General features: G+C 41.5%; 1 protein-coding gene across 1 annotated transcript in view; it reads right to left on the bottom strand.

The window, feature by feature from the left end:
• The window catches only part of Eml6 (EMAP like 6), a 145,666-nt gene that overhangs the window by 84,992 nt on the left and 35,512 nt on the right, over positions 1-25,162 (bottom strand). The window contains exons 6-10 of the mRNA XM_059275183.1: positions 18,003-18,204; positions 12,579-12,716; positions 10,386-10,642; positions 5,749-5,961; positions 1,064-1,231 (exon numbers count right to left, since the gene is read on the bottom strand). Of these exons, the coding sequence (XP_059131166.1) occupies positions 1,064-1,231; positions 5,749-5,961; positions 10,386-10,642; positions 12,579-12,716; positions 18,003-18,204 (978 nt within the window). The remainder of the gene's footprint in view (positions 1-1,063; positions 1,232-5,748; positions 5,962-10,385; positions 10,643-12,578; positions 12,717-18,002; positions 18,205-25,162) is intronic.

Genomic DNA, 25,162 nt, shown 5'->3' with positions numbered 1-25,162 from the left:
ATCAAAAGGACATTTCAAGTAGCCCCAGGGATGACCTTGAACTCCAGAGGCTAGCCCCAGGGATGACCTTGAACTTCAGAGGCTAGCCCTACTTTCTGGTGCTGGCATTGTAGGCATGTGCCATCACACCTGGTTCCCTTTTTTCTTCTTTTTTAATTAGATAGTAGGATTTCTAGGTTTTAAATTATATTTTATAAAATTAAAAAGTGTAGGATTTACCAAACAGAGAGGTGGGTCTAAAGAAAACTCTAAGCACTTACTACCATCAAGATTCTCTTTAGTTTTTCAACATATTCACCAGGCATCAGAAACTGCCATGATCAAGTCCCTACAGAGTCATGTTATTAAACACATCGACTTGCATCACTATTCTATTGCCTGCTTATCCCTATGGACACCTCAAACAGACGTAAATAAAAAGACTACACACCCCCTGACGTGGGTCATGTGGGCCTACACCGTAGCCCACTGTCTCTATCCCTTCTTTGTGCCCTGAAGTTGCCTATCACCTCACACACTGAGCAGGCCCTCTGCTTCAGTATCCCCAAGGGGCTGACATGCATGCTTCCATCTTATCTTCAAAGGTCACCTCTTCAGTGTGAACCTCCAGCCACAGCCTGAGCTTTGCATAAGCAAAACTCTTCAAAGAAGATCACTGAACCATCCTATACAAAACTCCAAAGTTTTTTCCTTTTTCTTTACATTTATTTTATGTGTTTGAGTGTTTTGCCTGCATGTATGTATGTGTACCACACACATGCCTGGTGCCCTCAGAGATCAGAAGAGGGTGTTGGATCCCCTAGAACTGGAGATAGGGATGGTTGTGAGCCACCATGTGGCTGCTGGGAACTGAAACCTGGTCATCTGCAAGAGCAACAAGTAGTCATACCCACTGAGCCAACTCTGCGGCCCCTCACAAGTTTTTCCTTACGTTAAAAAAATATTATATAAATGGAATTTTGAAAACCACCTTAGCTGTTTAGCTTCAGAATAGATATTAGGAATATTCTTTAAAATGATAAGTGAAAAATAAAGAAATGGAAAAGTTATGACTGTTATTTACCCTGGGGTGTGGTTTCCAGCAAGCCATTGCTGACAGCTTCTGGAATAAACCTCCACTGAAAAACTGAGTGATCCGCTCCTCCTGTGCTTAACACCCACTGGAAATCATGGGACCAACGGACGTTCGTGACGTGTGCAGAGTGGCCCACATACTTTCTAAATTTGGCTCCTGAAATAGTATTTTGAGATTAATTATGTTTTTTTTTTTTAAAAAAAAACCATTTGTTAAAAAGCAAACACATCCTATCCACATCAAATAAAAAATTTTAATATATTAGAAACGTATTTTTAGTCTTACATATTACAATAATCAAATGCCCCCAAGAGATCTCAATTATTCCATATGCACTAATCTGAAGATACGTCTTTCAAATTCAAGCTTTACAGCTAAATACTTAGTTAAACCTGCTCCAACTAATGTTACTGCTTCAGGGCTTCTAAAAACAAATACAAGAATTAACATCTTACCCATTCTTAGTTTAAGATGCAAGATAAAGCAGGCAGTCTCTATAAATAAACAAAATATTCCTCCTACATCTCTGCAGATCCTAAAATGTGGAGCTAGCCTTTTCCCTCCACAGAGATCACTTAACCTATCTCTTCAGTGGGTTATGAAGATGGCCAAGAATAAATAAATATAAATAAAAGTTAATAGAATTCACCAGGCAGTGGTGGCACACGCCTTTAATCCCAGCACTTGGGAGGCAGAGGCAGGTGGATCTCTATGAATTCAGGGCCAGACTGGTCTATGGATTGAGATCCAGGAAGGCCAAGGCCACACAGAGAAACTGTCTCAAAAAACAAAACAAAAAACCTGAAACAAAACAAACAAACATTAGTAGAATTCAGATACAAGCAGCAAAAGTGAAAGTATGTGACATCAGAGAAGAGGCAGAAGCCATTGCAGACCCTCCTTGGTATCTTTCTTGGGCCATGACACATCCTAAGGACACTTAAGCAGTCTGTGGAGGGTCTTCAGCTGAAAGTCACATCTGCGAGTCTTGTCCTAGCCTCCAGGTGACTATAACACACAATATTAATCCCCCACACTTCTATCTACCCGAACCTCATCCTCCACTGCCACAAAAGCCCATGAGATCGTTTCTCATATAAGCTTTTAAATTTGGAGGTAAGGCTCCTGTGCAGGATTGGTAACCCATACGCCTTCAGGAGGCTGGAACCATGCCACTGACAATGGAGCCCTTACTGCTTTGACCCCACTTTCCACCCTCTCCCCCGGCCACTCTGCTCCAGGCACACTGGCTCATTTGCAGTTCCTTGAACATGCCAAAGTGTTCTCTGCCTCCAAGTCTTGTATTTGCTGTTCTTTCTTCATAATGCTCTTTCCCAGGATATCTGAATGCCTGGTTCTCTCATTCTGCAGGTATCTAGCCATAAAGCCCCAACAGGGAGCCCTCCTTTGGTCACATTAGTAGAAACAATAACAGTATGATGCTCTGCCCAGCATTCTCTCCTATCATCTCCTGTTTTTCTTGACAGCATTTCTTACCATCAGACATGCTTGCTGTAGCTTTGGCACCTTTCCTGGAACTCACTCTGTAGTTTTATATCCACTGTGTCTACTCAGTAGAACAAAAGCTCCATGGCAGCAGGGACTTGTGCTGATATAGTGAAGCATTTTCATACCTTAGCATAGCACTTAACAAATATTTGTCCAGTAAGCAGAGGCACATCCTCTCCCAAAGCTTTCCTTGGGACAAGCAGTGACTATGAGATTTCCCTCTGGATGTTTGTCCAAGGGGGGCTTGGGTATTAGCCCTCATCTCTTCTCCACTGACCTCGTCCATAGCTTAAAAATCTTTCCATGCCCATGAGCACCAATTGTTCATTGCTAACCTGGAATGCTCCTTGGAGGAACAAGAGTCACGTCTGTTCAAAACTTGGGTGTGACAGACTGAGGGGCTCCCCTGCCACTCTCACACTCTTCCCTTACAACAAGCAGCTTTTCCTCCTCTTATTTCCCACATCTTAGAACACTGCCTCCATCGACATCACTGTACAAGCCTGAAACTCAGGGGACATTCTCAATGGCTCTTTTTTTGGCTCCCTCCATTCCCACATCCAGTCTAGCAACAAAGCCTTCAGCTTTATTTAAACCAATCATCCATCTCTTTTGACACCTATTCTAGCCACACCATCTATCAGATAAATGCTTAAAAACCTATCTTGCACAGAATCAAAGTAATCTTTCAGAGACTTTGGTCATGCCACTTCCCAATTTATAGCAGTTGGCCACTGCACACAACATGAGACCCAATTGTGGGTAGTCACACACAGATGTGATCTACATGGCATCAGGAAAAATTGTCATTACTGATTCTAAAGGATTGAAAACTATTGAAATGAGAAACAAATTACTCAGGCTGTGTAAAAATATCAATTCAGTACTTGTCATTAACTATAGGGCACTTACATATAATTTCTGCACAACAGAATATATATACATATGTGTAATTCCAGATGTGTCAAATTAACTTGGTTGTGAGGTTTGTTTGCTTTATATAGAAAACTATAAAGCTTGCTCAGTCTCCCACATTTGCTCACAGTCATCAGTCTGTGCTCATGTTTTTTATTTTTTTTTTATTTTCTGAGACAGGGTTTCTCTGTGTAGTTTTGTGCCTGTCCTGGATCTCGCTCTGTAGACCAGGCTGGCCTCGAACTTACAGAGATCCACCTGGCTCTGCCTTCGGAGTGCTGGGATTAAAGGCATACGCCACCGCCATCCAGCTCTGTGCTCATGTTTATCTTTCTACAGCCTTAACACTTAGGATCATTTGATAATAGTTCCCTGCTTCATAAAGAGTCAAGTTTTATCAATTTTTATTCCTGCCAAGATTCCCACATACTTTTATTAACTTTTTACCAGTAATTTTGGCACAAAATCCTGAAGGTCACAGGCAAAATTGCAAGATTTATAAACAGTGTGTTATGCAAGGTAGAATTCGGTTTGCTCTGAGGGCCTTGATCTTCGGCAAACGGCTGAGGAGGGCTCACTCTCCCATCATATGTCACCTTGCTGTCCACCTGTCCTCTTCTATTCGATTACCTTCTGTGTGCCTCCCTACAGGGTTATTTTTCACCCATGGGTGTCTAATTTTATAGCACTATTCATACCACCACCCTGGCTCTAATAATGGGTCCTTACACCCATCCATTTCTAAGACATGAGTCCACTCATAAAATTTGAAGATACATAGAGGACACCAACTCTCACTGAGTTCGTGTTGTTCTTGGGTCCTGACACTGGAGGCCTGTAGGTTGCTTCTGATCTCATCTTTGATTTTCCTGAATTCTGAATTCCTAGATACTTTCTAACATAACCAACTTACTCTCAAATGCACATTAGTTTAAACAAGTTATGCCCTGTTACCCACAAGATACATTAAGCAGGGTGGAGTGAACTTGAATTTGGCACATTGCAATCTTTTCGTGCTGCAAGCACTTTGAGCTGATGACCACTCTGTCCAGTGCAAGTCATCGTGGTTTCTCTATGCATTTTTTTCTCTATACATTTTATGTTCCATTTTGTACTGTAATTGTCACTGTTTCAAAGCTGCCAGTTAACTGAAAATTACTTTCTGATTACATTTTTCATCCCCTAATTTAAAAAAATCATCAAGTGAAAGTTTGCAGGCAGCAACATATCCGATCACTCTCCTAAGATCCAGCTTTCAGGGCACAGTGGGGACGCGAGGAGAGAGTCGGCGGAGGGGCTTTCTCTAAGTTTGCAGAGTAAGCACTAGATCGTTACAGGGTGACGCCATCAGTCTTCCAAGCTTAAAATGGTTCCATAGAAGTGCAAAGCCTGAGTACAGGGAATGTTGTTTTCAGTCTGATTTCCCTCTAAAAAAAATCTTGCAAAATTAGTCCTATGACAAGGGGTCCACGCCAGTAGAACTGTCACTTTTATTTAAGAAGACTTGTTTTTCTTTTCCTGTCTAAGTGCAAGTAGGTGGACACATAAAAAGTTAAATCATAGCCAGGTGGTGGTGGCACACACCTTTAATCCCAGCAACTCAGGAGTCAAGTGGCAGGCGGATCTCTGTGAGTTTGAGGCCAGCCTGGTCTACAGAGTGAGTTCCAGGACAGCCAGGGCTACACAGAGAAACCCTGTCTCAAAAGACAAACAAATATAACAACAACAAACAAACAAAAAGTTAAATTATAATATTTTAAAGGAATTAAAAAAACCAGTATAAATCGTGAATATTTGTTCCCATAAACATAAGTAAGATATTACTGTTCGGAAATGTGAAACACAGGCTTGGAAGTCACATGATATTAACTCTTTACAAATTCTGACTTAAATTCACAAAATCACATAGGACAACAAAAGCAGAAGATCTCAACAGCATATTCTATATAAAATAAGTGAAGCTGGGCAGTGGTGGGGCACGTCTTTAATCCCAGCACTTGGTAAGCAGAGGCAGGTGAACCTCTGTGAGTTAGAGGCCAGCCTGGTCTACAGAGTGAGTTCCAGGACAGTCAAAGCTACACAGTGAGACCCTGTCTCAAAACAAACAAACAAACAAACAAACAAGTGAAGAACAAATGTAAACAAGAGAAAATGAAGTGTCAGGTGAACAGATAAGGAAACTGCCTAACTATATGGTGTCTAGAATCCAGAGAAGATCTTTACCCCGCAAAGCATCTCCTTGGCCTTACCTTTTTTCAGACAAGGAAATTTGAAGAGTTTGACCAGTCCAAAGTCGTCTCCAGACACCAGCACGGAGCCACTGTAGTTGGCGTCCACCGAGTTGATGTCAATGGCCTCGGTGTACTTGGGCCAAATCCCACTCACTTCAGGACCTTTCACACAGGTCCAGGAGGCCCAGTGAATCCCTTTGATTTCTTCCTTACTTGTTAAAGGCTTCCCTGCTGAAATAGCCAATATGAAGTTATATTTACATGTGAAACATATTCTAATATATTTTATTCATTTTTCTTTTCTTAAAGTGTCTAAAACCATCATTAAATATATAAATCAGAGGAATTGTAAGAGTTATAATCTGTTCACCCTGTTAGTTACTTTTTTGGTAGGGGAGGGAAGTATTTAAAGAAAACATCAGCTCAAAGTTTGGAAGTAAAGAGAATAGGAAATGACTATTGTGCTAAATGTAATGTCTCAAATTACTCATACCTCTTTGATCTTAATGACAGTGGATTTATATTTGTATGACATTTTTAAGTTATAGGTGTCAACACTGAATCACCAACATTTTGCTAGGCTCTGAAAACCTTGACTAAGCTTGTCTTGAACTTTATTTTTTATAGTTCAAGCATCATTACATGTAATCTTTTAAATTAATCAATTTATTTATTTTCTTAGTTATTGGCATGCATGTAATGTGAATGCACTCAGAGGACAGAGGACAACTTGCAAGGATTTGGTTCTCTCCTTCCACCATGTCGGGTCCAGGGACTGAATTCAGGTCATGGGTTCTCAGTAGCAAGTGTCACCTTGCCAGCCTACAAATGATGTTTGAAATTTTTATTTTTTTATTTTAATTATACGCACAATGTATATCTGTTAATGGATATTTTCATGTAAATGCAAGTGCCCACAGGAGCCAGAGATACTAGATCCAGCAGAGCTGGATAAGGCTGTCAACGACCTGACCATGCTGGGAACCAAGTATTCTACCAGCTCAGTAAGCACTCTTAACCACTGAACCACCTCTTCAGCACCCACAAGTGATTTCTGTTTTAAACAAAAATTCGGGCTCTACAAATTTTTACATGATTTTATTATTTAAGCCCTAATCACTGAATCCACAGAACTAGGGTGAACTAGGTGTAATTGGTTGTGGGAAATGGTCCTGACAGCTGCTGTGGGTCTGCTCCCAGACACAGGACTCAGTTTCCATTTCTGCCAGCAGATTATTGAGGTCCACAGATGGCACAAAAAACACCAGCAAGCCACAAAAGCAAATGTGTGGGAAATATTCAACAGATACCATTTTTAAGCATATATCCTGATGCTTACCCTATTAAAATAAGCATATATTTTCAAATAAAGAACTGAAGAGCAGATACTTTTCCAAAGTAGCACTCCAAAATTCTAGACTGTATAACTATTCTAAAAGAATGCATTTAAGTGACCATAGTCTCAGAGAGGGTATAGTTGGAGCATTGTCTGTGATCTGCTTGCTCCAGGGAATACATCCCCAAAATGACTCAGAACAGAAAGCAATCTCACTGTGGCAGTAGCATTTGGAGCTGCCCCACCTGGACCAGTAAATTCACTGGAAATAAGCCAAGTGCTCATAACAGAATGATAAAGTGAGCTATAGAATGATAAACTAAGCAGGATGTTATTTTATTCCGAATGACAAATGTGTTCCAGATGTTTCCATACATGGAAAAGCTAAGTATGAAGTAATAACCCTCACACATTCTAGGCAAGTGCTCTATCAGTAACCTACACTTTATCCCTTTGAACATTTTGTTTTGTGACAGCCTCAGGAGACTCCGCCAAAACAGACCCCACACCTTGACTTCTGCCTCAGTCTCCCAAGTAAATAAGTTTTCAATAAAAATTTCAATTGTCGGAGGTTAAGATTTATGTTATGTTTTTCTTCACTCATTCCTTTTAAAAAATTATTTAAGATTATAATTTGGACATCATTGTGTGAGACATTTTAGTCTTACGAACTAAATGTCACTAAATTGCTATTACATAAGATGGGTGAATCTCTTATATAAAAGCTGCAAGGTAGACACAAATTAAAAAAATGTACTTTTAAAAAGCTACATTTCTCCAGATCATATGATTATGATGACTAGACCATAGGACATGCGATTCTTCAAGGCCTCAGCCCTAGTGTAAAGGCAGGCTCTAAAGTGACTGAAGAGATAGTCTCTAATTCTCTATGGCTGTCCTTTCTAAAGGTTCAACAGACTATCCTATTCCTTTGGATCTTGGCAGAAACTTGTTTGCCTAATGATCACATACCTAAAGTATGTGACAGGAAGAGAGAAACCCTTAGGAATGAAAAGTTAAGATTTATAGCCAGTTTGCAAACATTAAAATAAACATGAGATAATACTTTGGGCTTTCAAAGGTTGTTGGGAGCTGTGTGTCCTAGTTTTGGATCCGCATGAACACTTGTCCAGTGGGTCTCCATCAGGTAAGACCCATGGAGGTGGTCTCTTATTCAGCAAGGGACCCCTGGGCTTCGGGACAGCGCAGAATATTACTATGACCTCACAGCATCCACACTCTCTTCTCTCATAATGTTGTTGATTCTCTTAGCCATTTTGGCTTTACTTTGTCAGTCACACGTGGGTCAATGTGATCATTCCCAGAAACACCATTTTTTTTTTCTCAAATACTTTCCCCTAAAATTCTTTGGTAACTGATGTTTCTCATGTTTTATCTGGAAATACAAGCTATCACTCTAGACCCTGGGAATTCTTCTGATCCAGCTGACAGGATCAGAGGAAATAAAAGTTAGTGGGCAGCTAAAGAAATACAAGCTAATTGTATGCAAGCAGTTTATGGCAAATCACTCCTATTTCTGTAAACATGTTTTGTTATGTTTTGAATGATATTGTTCTTGAGAATGTATGTCTATGTAAGGACAGGATGTGCCTGACTTGAGGATTAGCCAAGCTAGCAAAATGCTAAGTGTTGTTTTTGGTTTAAAAGTTGTTTTGATGTAAAAGTTGGGAAAAAACATATTTGACATATTTGTTTTTACTGGAAGTTAATGCTGGAGGGTGGGGAAAACATGCTTGATTTTGAAGTATAAATAAAGATGGCTCGAGCTATTCGGGGCTGGCCACTTGTGTGAAATTCATCTGGCGGTCAGACAATTCTTCCGCCAACGCCCCTTCCCCATCTCAGGACATGAACCCAGGCTACAGCAGGACCTTGGCAAAAGGTGAATACAAAATCTTCACCATGAACACCCCTTGGTATCCATACCACCGCTCCTGCCTAGCAGATGGAACCCACAGGGCACACACACAACTCACATCCCCTCATCTCAATTTTTGTGGCAGGGATGCATGTGTTAGACACTAAGAAACAGCATGACCATTTGCAGACTGACTCTTCAGTTATTTGCCTTTTGAGAAATGTGTCAATCACAATGCAAGTGGTGAAGCGGGAACTGGATGGAAGCAAGAGGAGCTCATAAATCACAAGGCCTGGGCATGAGACTAAGCCTCTGTGGACTCCACATTCTTGGAAGCTCATGGAACAACTATTTCAGGTCATCTGTTTCTAAAAGTGATGAAATATTTCAATTATATAGAAGATTACAGACTACTATAGGGAGCAAGTGTTTGTAGCACTGAGTTTCAATGAATATTATTGGTGTTTTTCATAGAATTAAAAATCATTTGTTGCTATAATTGTGGTGTGTGTGTGTGTGTGTGTGTGTGTGTGTGTGTGTGTGTGTGTAGGTCAGAGGACAACTTGATGGAGTCAGTTCTCTCCTTCCACTCTGTGGATTCCAGGGATTGAACTCAGGTCACCAGGCTTGCGTGGCAAGAGCCTTTACCTGCTGTGTTACCTCACCAGTTTCTTTAAAACAGAATTGTAAGAACTTATTATAGTCATTTAAAATCCACTGGGCACTCATCCCCAATATCATTTCTTTTTCTTTCCTTAGAAATAACCAATACCCTGAATTGAATGCTAAGCATTCCCATACATCTAAAAACCATATTCTATGTATGTAAGTGGTTATAATATATGAACTTATTTTAATATCTTAACATTTTTATATAAACATATACTGTACATACCATTTTGCATTTATTTGCTCAGCAGTATACTTTTGAGATCTATTCATATTGATACAAGCTGGACTAGCCAGTTCTTCACAGAATTACCTCTTGTGACTGCACACTTTAGCTCTCCTCCACCGATGGCCACTTAGGAGTTCCTACATCGCTCTGTCTCCTACCATCACCAGCACAGCAGACACTCCTGTGCATGCTTGTTTCCCTCTTCCACCACTAACACTGGCAGGCTTTGGCCAGTCTAAATAATTAAAGTGGACCTTCAGTACTGCTCTGGACATACTGCACCCATTGGAATAATACAGGTATTTATGCCCACTGCATGCCTCATCTTGAAATTTACTTATGTTTTCCTAATGTTTTAAAATTTTTAATGTGACCCAACTCATTAACTTTTTTTCCGAGGGTCCATGGCTTAGAGGATCTTGTCTCAGAAAACATTCCTTACTCTGAGGTCACAGGACATTCTCCAACATTTCTCCATGAGGCTCCAAGTTTGCTTTCCATGAGCATCTACCATATAAGCATAATCATCTACCTAGACTCACATGGCATTTTGTAGAACAGTCTCTCCCCAGCACCATCATTGGTTTGCAAATATTTACTATCCAGAGACCAGTCGATGTGTGTGATGAAACTCAGGGACTTGTTGCATTCTCCTATTTTCTTATACCGCTGGGCAACGGCATAGACATCCACAGGGCCATCATTGGATCCTACCGCCAGGTAAGAGCCGTCTGGGGAGAATTTCATCTCATGAATGACTTCTTTCCTATCTTTGATATGGACCACTTCTGTCATATCTCTGTAGGAATAAAACACAAAGTGATAATCAGAAAATCGAGAAATAGAAAACTCAAGTCTTGTTTTGAAAAGTGTGTGTCACAAAAGAGAAAAATCCTGTAGGGACTAAAAGGTTTATTTTCATAAAAAGATATGATATATTTATAATTTATATCCTACTTATAAAATTAAGACAAACATTTAAAATAATATTTTGTACCCTCAGGGCAAAAATAAAAACCTTCAACACGAAGAATATTTGCTTTCATGTTCGAAAATTTTATCTAAAAGTTAGAGTTAAAAGTCACTTTAAAATACGCAATGGAGAAAGGCAAAACATCAAAAATTAATGTAAAAATGAGCCGTCTGCTCATGTTTTAACCATAAACGAGAGCAGGTATGGCGGTGCACGCCTTTAACCCCAGCCTTGGAAGCAAAGGCAGGCTGATCTCTGAGAGCTGGAGGCCAGTTCATCTACATACCACGTTTCAGGCCAGACAGGGCTAGAGAGTGAGATCCTGTCTCAAAAGAAGAAAGAAGAAGATAAACCAACAACTATGCTTATTGTTATTTAAAAGGAATGAGTCTAAAAGAAGAAAATCACTACCTCTTAAATGTCAAAATGTTATAAATCACTTCATTTCTCACCATGAAAAGTCATAATGAATATGCTGATTTTGTATCTTTTTTGGTCAAATTCTTTTTTAAATTGAATTCTTTGAGAATTTTGTACAACGTATTTTGAACATATTTGCCCTCTTCTCCCAACTTCTCCCAAATACAGACCCACCTCCTGATTTTGTCTCATCTTTTTTCAAAACCCACCAAGTGAACTTGTGCTGCCATATATTCTTGGATGTGTGATCATCCACTAGAGCACGGAATTAGCCAAATTCTGCTAAGATTAATTTCTGCTTGTGTCTGAAAGCTCATTGGGGTTGCTTTTCCCCTCTAACTAGGAGACAGGATTATGACTCAGGTCCCCTGAGCCAGTGAAGATGGCTTCATCGACTCTAAAACAAACGAAATGCACACAACAGCAGCAAGGATTTGCTTCCACATAACCACCCCATACCTGCCATCATTTACCACAGCACTACACTGTGCTATAACAACATAAAATAACTGTGGTTTTCTTTTTTTTTTTCCACTTGAGAATTCTATCCAATAGGAAATTTGGTAATTAACGACCTTATTGTCAATCAGCAGTGAATGGGAACATTGCCCGCTAATTTGGTAGTAAGTTATGTGTGGGTGGTAACGAGAATTCAGAGTAATAAATTGTGCTAAGCGTATTCAACACTGTTCAGAATTTTCTCCACATAAAACATGCAGCATTCATTTACAGCTGTATTTTTTGCTATAATTACAAAACAGGTGAGCCAAGAGAACACCTAATGCATTCAGAGGGATTCCATAACTGACAGGCAGTTTTTGTCTAGTATAAACAGTACAGGATGTCAGCAAGCAGGGAATACTCCATTTGTACCAATTATATGCATGAAACCTTTGATTCGAGTTCTCTTATAAGAATGTAGTGTTGTTGGGTGCTGCTTTATTATTTCTTCTTTTCCTAGCTTAACTACAGAGCTCACAACTTCCCGTCTCAAGCCCCCGGGATCAGATGTCCTCAGGATCTCACTTGGATCTTACAAAGGTCCATATGGAATGTGCTAAGGAACTTCTAAATGTACTGGCTGGGATAGCATCCTCTATGAAATACAGAATTTATTTGCAGCAAATCATACAACATATTATTTCTATGAAGAGACTGAAGACCATAAGCAAACTCACATCAGGTCACTGGGTTAGGTTCTATGTCCAAATAGTTTACCAAAGACATCTGGGTTTTCAGTGTTCTGGATTTCAGAATCACAGGTAAGGGATTTTCTAATAGTATGACATATTTTATGACCAAGATACTCTTTAATTTTTAACAAAGGAACATCTCAGAGTACCTGACTCGGAGAACAATGAAAGAGCCATCCTTCATGCCCAGGGCCAACTGAGATCCATCAGGGCTGAAGGAGACACTACGGACTGCTTCCTCCATGTTGCAGCGGGCAATCAAGGCATGGTCGGCCAGACTCCACAGCCTAAGGACCAAGAACATAGTAGAATAAAGACCAATCCAACCTCTCAGCCATCTGCTAACCCAGAGTAGACAACCTGCTCTTCACACTAACAACAATAAAGAGCAGAGTAACTTTACACCCACATCCTTCACCATGGCTTGTCAGAAAAATCTGTGAAAGTGTTTTATCTGCCTTTGGGCCACTTTTACCATTCAGAAAACCTGGCAAGAAATATAAGGTGAAATTACATTTGCAAAGATTTTGAGATCCACAGACTAGAAAATATAAACACCACTTTGCAACGTGTCTTCTCTTTGGAAATTAGAAATCATCCTTTATTTATGCTAATGGCTATTAACCATGCTCCAAGGGTAGGAATTGCAAGCACTGTGTCTTAGTGTTACTATTGCTGTGATGAAACACCATGACCAAACAAACTTGGAGAGGAAAGGGTTTATTTGTCTTACTCTTCCACAATACTGTTCATCAGTAAAGTCAGGTTCATCAGAAGTCAGGGCAGGAACTCAAAGAGGGCAAGATCCTGGAGGCAGGAGCTGATGCAAAGGCCATGGAAAGATTCTTCTTTACTAGCTTGCTTCTATGGCTTTGTTTAGCCTGCTTTCTTGTACAAGCCAGGGATAGTACCACCTACCGTAGGCTGGACCCCCGCCATTAATCAATAACTAAGAAAATGCCTTACAGCTGGATCTTATGGAGGCATTTTCTCAGTTGAGGTTCCTTTCTTTTCCAGATGACTCTAGCTTATGTCAAGTTGACAATACAATCAGCCAGGGCATGCTGTTATTGTTGGTTTCACAACAAGCATTCGTGAGCACTTTTCAAGTAGTTGGTACTTAAGCATATGTATATGAAAACACACATCATATTTGCTGGCTTCCCTAGGGTGTGCATGTGGGCATCAGAAGTAAGAGAATAAATGATGTCTCTTCTGTAGGTCAGCTCTAGAATTTACTTAGGGTTATCAATCAACAGTTCAACTCTTTGCTGATGGCCCACTATTGGTAGGGCAATGTTTCATGGTGCTAGTAGCCAAAAACCACAGCTTCTGGTAGAGAAATAGGGACCAGGAGGCAAGCACACAGCTCACAGAGCTTTTTCTAGCTCCAGAACACTTAATCCAGGTACCCCAAACTGAGTGAACCCAGAGAAAATATTTATAACGTGCAATAAGACTTTATGTGTTGAATTGGTGGCATTTGATCTCCATAAGGAATTTCCTGATGATGACGATGATGATGCATGATTGAGTACATGTGTGGGAGTTGGTTCTCTCCTTCCACCATGTGAGTTCCAAGGACTAGGTATGGGTCATCAGGACTGGCAGCAGATGTCTTCAATCTGCTCAGTTATCGAGCTGACTCTGTGAAGGCTTTCTTAAGATGGTCTTCTCTTCACATGCTATACATATCTTCGAGAAGGACCAAGAACTTGCAGCTCTGAAACAAACCTAAGTCCCACATGGCAGTTTCCTAAAGTGCACTTGGCCATTGGGAGGGGTGAGCAGCTGCACAGTGGACACCTGACTGGTTCTTAGGAAGCCTGAAGTCTTCCATCGAAAGCTCGGGGTAGCCTTTCGATATCCCGTCGATTCCTTGTGACCCTCGTGCTGTTCTCAGCCTTGTGCTATTTTTAAGCAATGTGAGTTTTACTTTAGCAGAATGAAGACACCGCCCCTCCTTGGTCAGCTGTGCCATCCCCTAAGGCTGCTAAGCTAATCTCAAGAAAGCACAGCTTCTACCCTTCTTACTTCAAAGTTCTGTAAAAATACACTCAAATGTCTAGCCAAATTAATTGTTGAGGAGTGAGTACAACAGGTTCTGCCAGCCAGAGCTCCCCAGCCATGTTACAGCCGTGAGACTCAACTCTAAAAATATAAAAGTCAAGGATTTTCATGAGCTCTTTCCTTTGGATGGATAAGAACTGGGTCACAGCATTTGGTTAACTTTTGGGGTCATGGTATTTGGTTAACTTTTGGGGTCACAGGCATTTGGTTAACTTTTATGGTCACAGGCATTTGGTTAACTTTTGGGGTCATGGTATTTGGTTAACTTTTGGGGTCATAGGCATTTGGTTAACTTTTATGGTCACAGGCATTTGGTTAACTTTTGGGGTCATGGTATTTGGTTAACTTTTGGGGTCACAGGCATTTGGTTAACTTTTGGGGTCATGGTATTTGGTTAACTTTTGGGGTCACAGGCATTTGGTTAACTTTTATGGTCACAGGCATTTGGTTAACTTTTGGGGTCATGGTATTTGGTTAACTTTTGGGGTCACAGGCATTTGGTTAACTTTTGGGGTCATGGTATTTGGTTAACTTTTGGGGTCACAGGCATTTGGTTAACTTTTATGGTCACAGGCATTTGGTTAACCTTTGGGGTCATGGTATTTGGTTAACTTTTGGGGTCACAGGCATTTGGTTAACTTTTGGGCACTGTTTTGGCTGCTTTGACTGCTCTGAGTAGAGTAAAGAAAAAACACAAAAACAAAGTCAAGAGGTGCATATGGCAAAATAAATATTTATGTTGCCTATGAAGACACTATAACTGCTTCTACAAAGTCTGAAATTAATGAAGTTTACACATTTGGTAGAAACTAGAAAACAAAATTGAGTAGGTTATGCTTTGAGAGCTATATAAATCCATACAATAAGTGGAAAAAAGAAGTGACCTTTAGTATAGTTTACAAGGTCCTATTTTAGCTTCTAAAGCTCAGAAGCAATAATAAATCGATAGATCACTCTTAACTCTCCCCATAGCCTTTCTGCTGTTGAGCACTTTAAGCTTTTCAAACACACTACACTCTGGACAAGTTTAACAGTTGTCAGAATGCTGGACACTTGCTCATTTTGATCATTTTATCCAATTTTGTGCTCTTAAAGAATAGATGAGAGAGACACTGCCAGCCGCCACCATGACAAACAGCATGTGAAGATGCCGGTAAGCCATGAGCCACGTGGCAAGGTATAGATTTATAGAAATGGATTAATTTAAGATATAAGAACAGTTAGCAAGAAGCCTGGTACGGCCATACAGTTTGTAAGCAATATAAGTCTCTGTGTTTACTTGGTTGGGTCTGAGTGCCTGTGGGACTGGCGGGTGACAGAGGTTTGTCCTGACTGTGGGCCAGGCAGGAAAACTCTAGCTACAAATGGCGTCCAACGAGTTGGCAAGAGTTTCCACCTAAAACCTGAGAAAAGATTCTAAAACGGACCTAAAAACAGCTTCCTAATTGTCTCTCTCAAATGAGCGGCAGCTGCCGGTTTGAGCTACTGGTGGGTTCCTAGCGTGTGCACTCGACCTGCTGTATGGCAGGAATGAGGCCTCTGCAAGTGGCACATTAAGCTGCATGGTGGATTTAGCCTTTGCTAGTACAAAACAAAAAAAGAGGTTTCTGGGCTACATACTGCTTGGCTAAAAGCATAGACCCACATTAGCTCCCAGAGCTGGCGGTAAACATACCACCGCCATGTTGGGAAGCTGAGGTGGGCGGAGCCAGCAGCCATAGTGCTGGTTCAGTCTTACAAATGCTGCAGTTTAAAGCAATAGATTCACAATAAGATAGATTCAGATGTAATAGTTTACAATGTGTGTAAAATATACATAGGCTTGAAAGAGACAAAAAGGTGATATATACAGTTATATAAACAAATACATAGTTTTAAAAAATAAAGTCTTTAAAGAGACAGTAAAATTAATATAAAAAATAAGCCACGTAAAGATGAATATTACACAGAGAATCTGGATTGTGTTGTCTTTGGGATTTTTAATGGCAGAAAAACATTTGATCATAAAAGATGTTGAGTTAAACCATACGCATATTTTAAAGATACCTTGACTTCAAAATTTGGATGTAAGGATATGTTGCTTTGGAAAGGAGACTCTGCTTTTGTTCCCACAGAAAGCCAGAGGCTATGGATTTGTTCCAGATTAAGATACATCAGGTTTGACCAGCCAAGACCCCCTGAAAGGTCTCTGATGACACCATGGCCCAGATGATCCAACATCCAGAATGGTTTGAAGGCAACTGGCTCAGACAATACAGCCTCATGGACTATTCCATAATCCTAAAATTTTCTTTGTGTCCCCATAAGATACAGCGCCCGCCCTCCAGCAGGAAGTAGTAAGAGAAACTATGCCCAAATTCCTAAATTATATGTAATTTTACTTTGTTAAGGTTAAAACCTTCCTTTTTGAAAAAAAAAAAAAGGGGGAAGTGCTGTGGGATGTTCTGTATGGCAAATGTGTTGCTCTGATTGGTTAGTAAATAAAACACTGATTGGCCAGTAGTCAGGCAGGAGGAAGTATAGGCGGGACAAAGAGGAGAAGAATTCTGGGAAGTGGAAGGCTGAGTCAGAGACACTGTCAGCCACTGCCATGACAAACAGCATGTGAAGTTGCCGGTAAGCCACGAGCCATGTGGCAAGGTATAGATTTATAGAAACGAATTAATTTAAGATATAAGAACAGTTAGCAAGAACAAGATTTAATTTAAGATAGCAAGAAGCCTGCCACAGCCATACAGTTTGTAAGAAAAAAAAAAAAAAAAAGAATAGATGAAGTCGGGCAGTGGTGGTGCATGCCTTTAATCCAGCACTGGGGATGCAGAGGCAGCCGGATCTCTGAGATGGAGGCCAGCCTGGGCTACATAGAGAGTTCCAGGACAGCCAGGACTGTACAGAGAAACCCTGTCTTGAAAAAAAAACAAAAAACAAAAAACAAAACAAAGAACCATGTGAGTGCTGACAAAGTTACACACTGTCTCAGAAATCATCATTCTCTCTTATTTGATGACAATATCTAAATTTCCATTTCAGAATTTACAATAACAACAACAACAATAATAATAAGTTGCTCGTGTCCTGAAGATAACCTTAAAATCAGAGCTGAAGGTCTCATGAGGAATGAGGGCCTCTAATTAAATCCTAAAACTGATGAGCAATCCCTCTGCAGAGGGCAAGCACATGAATGGGAAATCTTGTCTCAACAAAGAGAAGTGTGTTTAGCTCTTCTCTTGAACTGAAAACACAACTGGAAGACAGCCTAAGTGGTAGTCACACATTTTCACTTCTGAAAAGATTTTCAGGATTTAAGATGGAGCCAAAAAAAAAAAAAAAGATACAACGACAACATGCTAAGAAGCCAAATGCAACGAGCTAAACATCCTCACTTCCATTCGGAAAGCGTGTTTCTACATTGTGGTTTAGCCTTAGATCACAAACATATTTGGGCAAAAGAAATCTGTTATCCCAGAGAAGTCCATAAGGGTATGGTGGCTCTGGAGCCTCACCTGACAGAGCGGTCGTCACTGCCCGTCACGGCCAGAGGCTTCTTGGGGTGCAAGGCCAGAGCCCAGAGCTCGCCCTCGCAGTGGCCCTGAAGGATGAGCACTGGTTTATCCCGCTCTCGAACGATCACTTCAAATATCTCACTGTCCTGGGTTCCAGCTAGAAGGCGGTCTGCTTTCCAGCACACACTCCGGATAGAGAGGCCTGGCAGAAGAAGAGACATCGTTCTCTTACCATACACACATAAAATCAACACCGGAAGTGAGAACTCTTTCACCAAGCTAGCATCTGACGCCATCCATCTTTAAGAATCCATTCCCCTCGCACGCTGTGACCTTGTTTGCTATAGAGTGATCACTCTGCCTGAATCAGGAAACCTATGTGCTTTTACAGAAGACATATTTTAAGTACTACATTTTAAATCGTAGAGAAACCAGACTTTATGAAACCTAGCCCTCCATGGCCTCTAGCTTCTTTGGCCCATTCAACTCCTTATTGAGTTTGTTATCTATTTACTTATGCAGGGATTTGTCTCACAGCAGAGTTAGAAACACACAGCAATTCCATTTTCCTAATTCTCCTGAAACAGGGCTGTGATGTACTCTGGGGCCTGAGCTGCCGTGGTGTCTGGTGTACAGAGCTCCAGAAGCTGTGGATGCAGGATTCACTCTCACTTTATTCTGGATTAGTCAGATCCCCCGGGGCAAATATTTTACTCTCTGGGGATAAGAGTTATAGACTATAATTATGAAGACCTTGTAATTTATCATCCAAATTTGAACCCCTTTGAAAGTAAAAGGAAAATGTAAAACAATTAAGTTTTCTTATTTAAAAAATATATATTGACCAAAAATATAATTTTAATATGCTGAAAGACCTAATAAATAATTACATCAAAAGTTTCACAAAAATTTGTCACAAAACTGTACTAACACTATTATGAAATGGAAATTTTAAGACAAGGAATAAATGGAGCACAGATGATTTTTAGGATCATTAAATTGTTTTGTATATATCACTATGCATTTGTCAAAACCCATGGACTACACATCACCAAGAGAGATCCAAGCAAAAATGCCTGTCACTGTAGGTGGGATGTTGATGGTTGGGATGCGAGGAGGGGTGCACAGGAGCTCTGCGCTTCCCTAACTGTCCTAAACCAGCTCCTCAGTGATACCCATTCCTTCAGCAGCACTTACTCTTCACTCTCAAGCATGTATATGCTTATGATCCTTAGCAATCTGGTGATTTAATTGATAAATAAAAAGTTAAAGGGTTTTTTTGAACACCATAAATACTATGTCAGTTACATTTTTGTAGAGAATAAAATAAACTCTTGGTGGTCAATGATTTTTTTTAAATCTGTTTTTAAAAACCTATAAGTAATGCTAAGTCAGATGGGATACTAAGAAAACAGCTTGGTGATTTAGGATTTCTAGAAACCTTGGCTGCAATGCAGATCTGTGGTCTTCAAAGGTGCACGAGATACTTCATTTACCTGATCCCTTCCCTCCCCCCAACCCCGCACCTCCCTCTCTCCCTCTCTCCTGCCTTTCTTCCTTTGACACAAAGCTATTTGTTAGTGAGATAACTCTCTTTGCCTGACATTTGGCATTTTGTCTGGTACAATGTGCAAACATTTATTCTTCCTCCACCTCTGTAACCTTTTGCGGCGGGGGAGTGAAAGAGTTCAGAAAAGTACTAAGTGTTAGAATTCCTAGCCACTCCCCCAGCTACATGACCACCTGTGTGCTAGCAAGATGCTTAGTCATCCCAGGGCCTTACCCTAAGTAATCGGTGCGGTGCGCTGTGTGATCACATAATCTATGCGCATGTGTGGCATACCTACGCATATGCGCATGTGGGGGGTCCCACTTATCCCTCCCCCTTCTTCCTGCACTGTCACTCCATAGGCCTGTGCACACCCCTTCTGTTCCCTTCCCTTAATAAACTCTTATAGTGGGTTTTGTTGTGCCTCGTGGCTTTTCTTGCATGGTAAACAGTGCTGCTTAATAAATCACACACACACACACACACACACACACACACACACACACACACACCAGCCCATCGTCATACACATACACACACACACACACACACACACACACACACACACACACACACACAAACATACTCAGAAACCAAGATGAATTTTCCAGATCTGCCAAAACTGATAAACCTGCCACATTACATGGCACACAGTACTTTCAGATTGCATCCAGGGAATTCCTAGGAGGGCCTGCTCCAGGGGTCTGGCTGGGAAAGGAATTCAGAATGTAAATTAAGACACAGGAAGCAGAGGCTCCTACCTGCTTTCCAGTCTGTATCTCACAATCTGGGTTTTTATAGATCCCCTTGGAATAAAAAAAATAAAAGCTTCCAGTGAACTAACCAGTTTAGCAGGGAAACTCAACACTTAGCAAAAGCAAGGGGGCTGAAATGACAAGGCAGTGTGCAGGTGGACTTGGTGGGAAAAGTGGGGAGGAAATAGAAAACAAAAGGAGGGGGAAGAGGAGAGACAGAAGGGGGCAAGAGAGAAAAGGGACAGTACACGTTTGCCACTTATAACAGGCCTAGGGAGCTGTGACTATTTCCTCTCAGAGGCCAACCCAGGTTCTCTGTCTGTTCTTCAGACAGATAAGTTATCTTTTGTCCTGTCAGACCAGCCTACTCTAAGGGCCCTTAATGACACCAGGTAGCTTTCTTTTTCTGAGATAACCATTTTAAATAGAAATTACTTCCCAAGGACCTATCAGTGGGAGAGCTGGATTCAAGCTCTTAGTCACACCCACTTGCTTCATAACTGCCCCTCTGCGCAGAGCCTTGCAGTCTCCCTCAGGCCCTTCTGAGAGGCCCTGCAGAGTGACATCCTGAGAAGACTGCAGAACTTCATTCTCCTGTCCATCCAGGCTTTGATTTTCACTTCCCTGACACAAGTACAGAGAAAAGGACTGTAATTACAGTCCTCACTGGCTGGCCAAGGCAGCCATTGCGTCCATAAGTAATTAAGCTGTCTGCTTCTTTATCTTCTGCTTTGGGAGTCAAGAAATAAGCTACTGTTTAGAACAAGGTTAAAAACCTGCTGGTAGGGAATGAAAAGCAGGAAAAATTGCTTTCATTATTTAAAGCCACAGAAATGCTCTTCTTCTTTAAGACGCAAACGATGGATATTTTTGACAGCGTGGTAAGGTGTCTGTATTGGATTTCATGCCCCATATGCACTAGGCTGAGAAAAGTAGAGCCTGACCTTGGTACATGTGGACAGCAGATGGCAGTAGAGAGCAAACTACCCATTGAAACCTGAAACCTAAGGCAGAAACCAAATTCTTAAAATCCTTTGCCCTGGTTTCATATTCCTTTAGAAAATAGAGAACAACATCCTTCCAGTACTCTCTGCTGTAGTTGCCAGGCTGGCTTGAGGAGAGCTGGCCTGTCAACACCAACAAAGGCCTCATTGTTAAAGGGCAATGCTTATTGTTCACTAGTTAACTGAATGTATGGATTTACACTCCAGCCCTCCTAGATAGGGACACCACGAACTATTTATCCTTCCAAATCATCAGTTTTCACTGCTCTAAGTGAAGGTGACATCTGCACTCCCATTCACAGCACTGTGTGATTTCAACACCAATGCTGGACCTAGTTAGAGCCTAACATCTGAGAAATTAATCGATCAACGTATGTTATTATTCTAACCAGCAGGTCTTTGTGTATTGTGGGGTCTTTTTTTAACGATCATGTCTCAATCTAGAACAATTTTCTGTGTGTAGGTCTGTTGTAGAATATTATTTTAAGATGTATTACATTTGTTTATGCTATGGAACATTTGTTTTAATGATACAAAGATGCATTGCATTCTTTTATGCTGTATTTGTTTAATTCTGTGAGGCTGTGTTACTGTGCTTGTTTAAAACATCTGATGGTCTAATAAAGAGCTGAATGGCCAATAGCAAGGCAGGAGAAGGATAGGCAGGGCTGGCAGGCAGAGAGAATAAATAGAAGAAGAAAGAAGAAAGAGCAAGAGAACAAGGAGACGAGGAACCCAAGGGCCAGCCACCCAGCCACCCAGCCACCCAGCCAGCCATGGAGTAACAGTGAAAGATTTATAGAAGTAAGAGAAAGGTAAAAGCCCAGAGGCAAAAGGTAGATGAAGCAATTTGTTAAGAAAAGCTGGCAAGAAACAAGCTAAACTAAGGCTGGGCATTTACAATTAAGAATGAGCCTCCATGTGTGATTTATTTGGGAGCTGGGTGGCAGATCCCCCCCCCCCAAAGAGCAAAGAGTCTCCCAAAAGAGCAAAACAAGTAAGAGTAAAAACCAACAACTACAGAGGTCAGACTCTAGTCCCATGGGAAGTCATCCAGGAACTCTGAGGAGGCTATCATCTGCTACTCCCCTTCAGAGGCAGTTACTCCTTGCCATTCAGCTGATCCTTTTATTATTCTAATGTGTTAGTGCTGCAAATCCTCAGAAGGCAGGAGGTGGTCTAACCCAGAGAAAATTACCAATGGACTAAAATGGCCTTTCTCCGCTGTTAGGGAGGAGCGAGATTGAAACCGCGCTGTCTGAGGCCTAAAGACATGCAAAGACACAGGTGAACCTTTCCAGCAACTTCCATGCATCAGAATCTTCATGAACTATCTAAAACATGCCTGGACCCCACTCAGACATTCCTCTTGGTTGGTGTGGATTGGAGTGGTATGGGTGGGATTGGGTGGGTCTGGCATAGTGTAGCTGACCCAAGGCTGAAAAACATTGCCTCCCATGCCCAGTTAGAGTGCTATCCAGGTGATTGTAAATAATGGTTCTTCAGCTGAGGTTGAAAACTCCACCCCAGTACATTAGAAAAGCCAAGGCCTAGTGATTCAAGGCAAAAGCCCACACAGCTTTTTGAAAAAACCCAACAAGCAAGTACTGCAGATGGGAAGTGAGGATCTCCACTGACAGCTTTGAGCCCACGGACAATGGTGATTTAGGAGGAGATATTATCAACTTTGTGGACCATGATGGGCTCCAGAAAATCATCTGTGGACCCTGAGAAAACCACACAGAAACTTCACATTTACACCGGTCTGGGACTGGCTCAGTGAATCAAAATTCTTTGCTGTGCAAGAACACTCAAGTTCAGATTCCCAGCACCTACATGGGCATGGAGGCACCTACAATCACAACATGGGAGACAGGGACAGGAGAATCCCAAGGCTCACTGACCAGCCAGGCTAGCTTAAAGGTGACCTTCAGTCTCAAACAATGAGGTGGAGAGTCATTGAACATGAAGTAATTGAATGTTCAACTAGAAGCATCACCCCTATTGACTAGCATTCATGGTGTTGGAAATCACTCTGCATGCTGTTGGAGGAGTAAAGTCATCATCAATATCACCCAACTACAAACCCTTGGCCTGCCTGCAAGACAGACTGATGCAGTAGTGGCACACAATCATGGGAGTAACCAACCACATTTTTATTATATTTAAGGACCACTTCATGATACGGAACCCATACCTGACACTGCTAAAGTGGCAAAGAGCCTGAGACAAGATGGGTCATGAGCTTCGGGGGAAACCTAATGTCAAATTCTGCTAAGGGAACATAGCAATAAAGTGATTCCAAATGACATACGGCTATACCCATAGATTAGTGCATCCACAGGGAAGATTCTTCTAGCAGTGTGGTGGTATTGTGTTCCCCAAAATATTGTGCACCCTAATAAACTTATCTGGGGTCAGAGAACAGAACAGCCACTAGATACAGAGGCTAGAAAATGGTGGCACTCACACCTTTAATCCTAGCATTTCAGAGGCAGAGATCTACCTGGATCTCTGTGTGTTCAAGGATACAGCCAGCATTGGATACACACGCCTTTAATCTCAATACCAACCATAGAAGACCTGGAGGTCTGTATAGACAGGCAGTGACGAGGAGGTCATGTGGTTGGGTTTACAACCAATGAGAAGGCAGAACAGAAAGTCAATAAAAAGACAGATACACAAGAAGTAGGTCTCTTTCTGAGGGGAAGGACAACAGCTGAGCGAAGGGTAAGAAAGGTTTTTTAGTATCAGCTCTCAGCTACTGCTCTGACCTCTTGGGCTTTTAGCTCTGAAAAAAAAAAAAGGAGGGGGTTGGGGAGTTAGCTCAGTGGTAGAGCGCTTGCTTAGCAAGTGCAAGGCCCTGGGTTCAATCTTCAGCTCAAAAAGGGGGGGGGGCTGGAGAGATGGCTCAGAGGTTAAGAGCACTGACTGCTCTTCCAGAGGTCCTGAGTTTAATTCCCAGCATCCACATAGTGGCTCACAACAACCATCTGTAATGACATCTGGCGCCTAACGTTCGTGGTACAAATTCACGAAAAAGCTACTTGCCTTGCGGGCCCCAGCTCAGGCCCGAGCTACACTTGGCTGGTTGTGGTGGTACACACTGATAGGATTTGCTGAAAGAGGCAGAGGCAGGAGGATCCCGAATTTGAGGCCAGCCTGGGAGGCTTTCTAAGGAGAAGCTGCGGCCAGGGCCTAGCCACAAATGGTGGCAGTGGGACCATGAAGGTAGTGGCTGCTGCTCTGAGTTGCTGGCTGCTTCTCATCGTGTTGGTGACTGCATTGATGCTGTTATCTGGGACAAAGAGTTTACTGCTGCTGGTTCAGAGAAGAATTGCCTGGACTGTCGTGTTACAAGAAAGCATCGGCAAAGGTCAGTTTGGAAAAGTTAGGCAAGACAAATGGTGGGGAGAAATTGCTGTGGAGATTTTCTCTTCTTTGGAAGAATGTTCATGGGTTCCGACAGACAGACATTTATCAGACTGCGATTGCTCCAAACCACAGAGGAGGCACAAAAAAAAAAAAAAAAAAAAAAAAAAAAAGTCTTCAGGGAACCATGACCACACTGAACAGCGACTTTGAAATCTTCAAAAAGATGACAGGAGCCCACAACAATGATTCCACATGGACTATGGTAAAACCATTAAGCTGATTAACACCATGGAAAGATCGACTTTGGACTACAAACTGCTCAGGACAATTTCGAGATGGCTAGCTGAGACGATCCAGATTCACAGACAACTCGAGCAAGGACTTGAGACAAGTCCTACATTTTCCCATTATGCAGATACTGGACAAATGATACAACTAACTCTCTCAGGACTTGACAATTAACCCCAAAATTTTCTT

Source organism: Peromyscus eremicus, chromosome 10 (genome assembly GCF_949786415.1).
Source record: "Peromyscus eremicus chromosome 10, PerEre_H2_v1, whole genome shotgun sequence".
Lineage (NCBI taxonomy): Eukaryota > Metazoa > Chordata > Mammalia > Rodentia > Cricetidae > Peromyscus > Peromyscus eremicus.
This window is presented reverse-complemented; position numbering and strand designations above follow the sequence as displayed.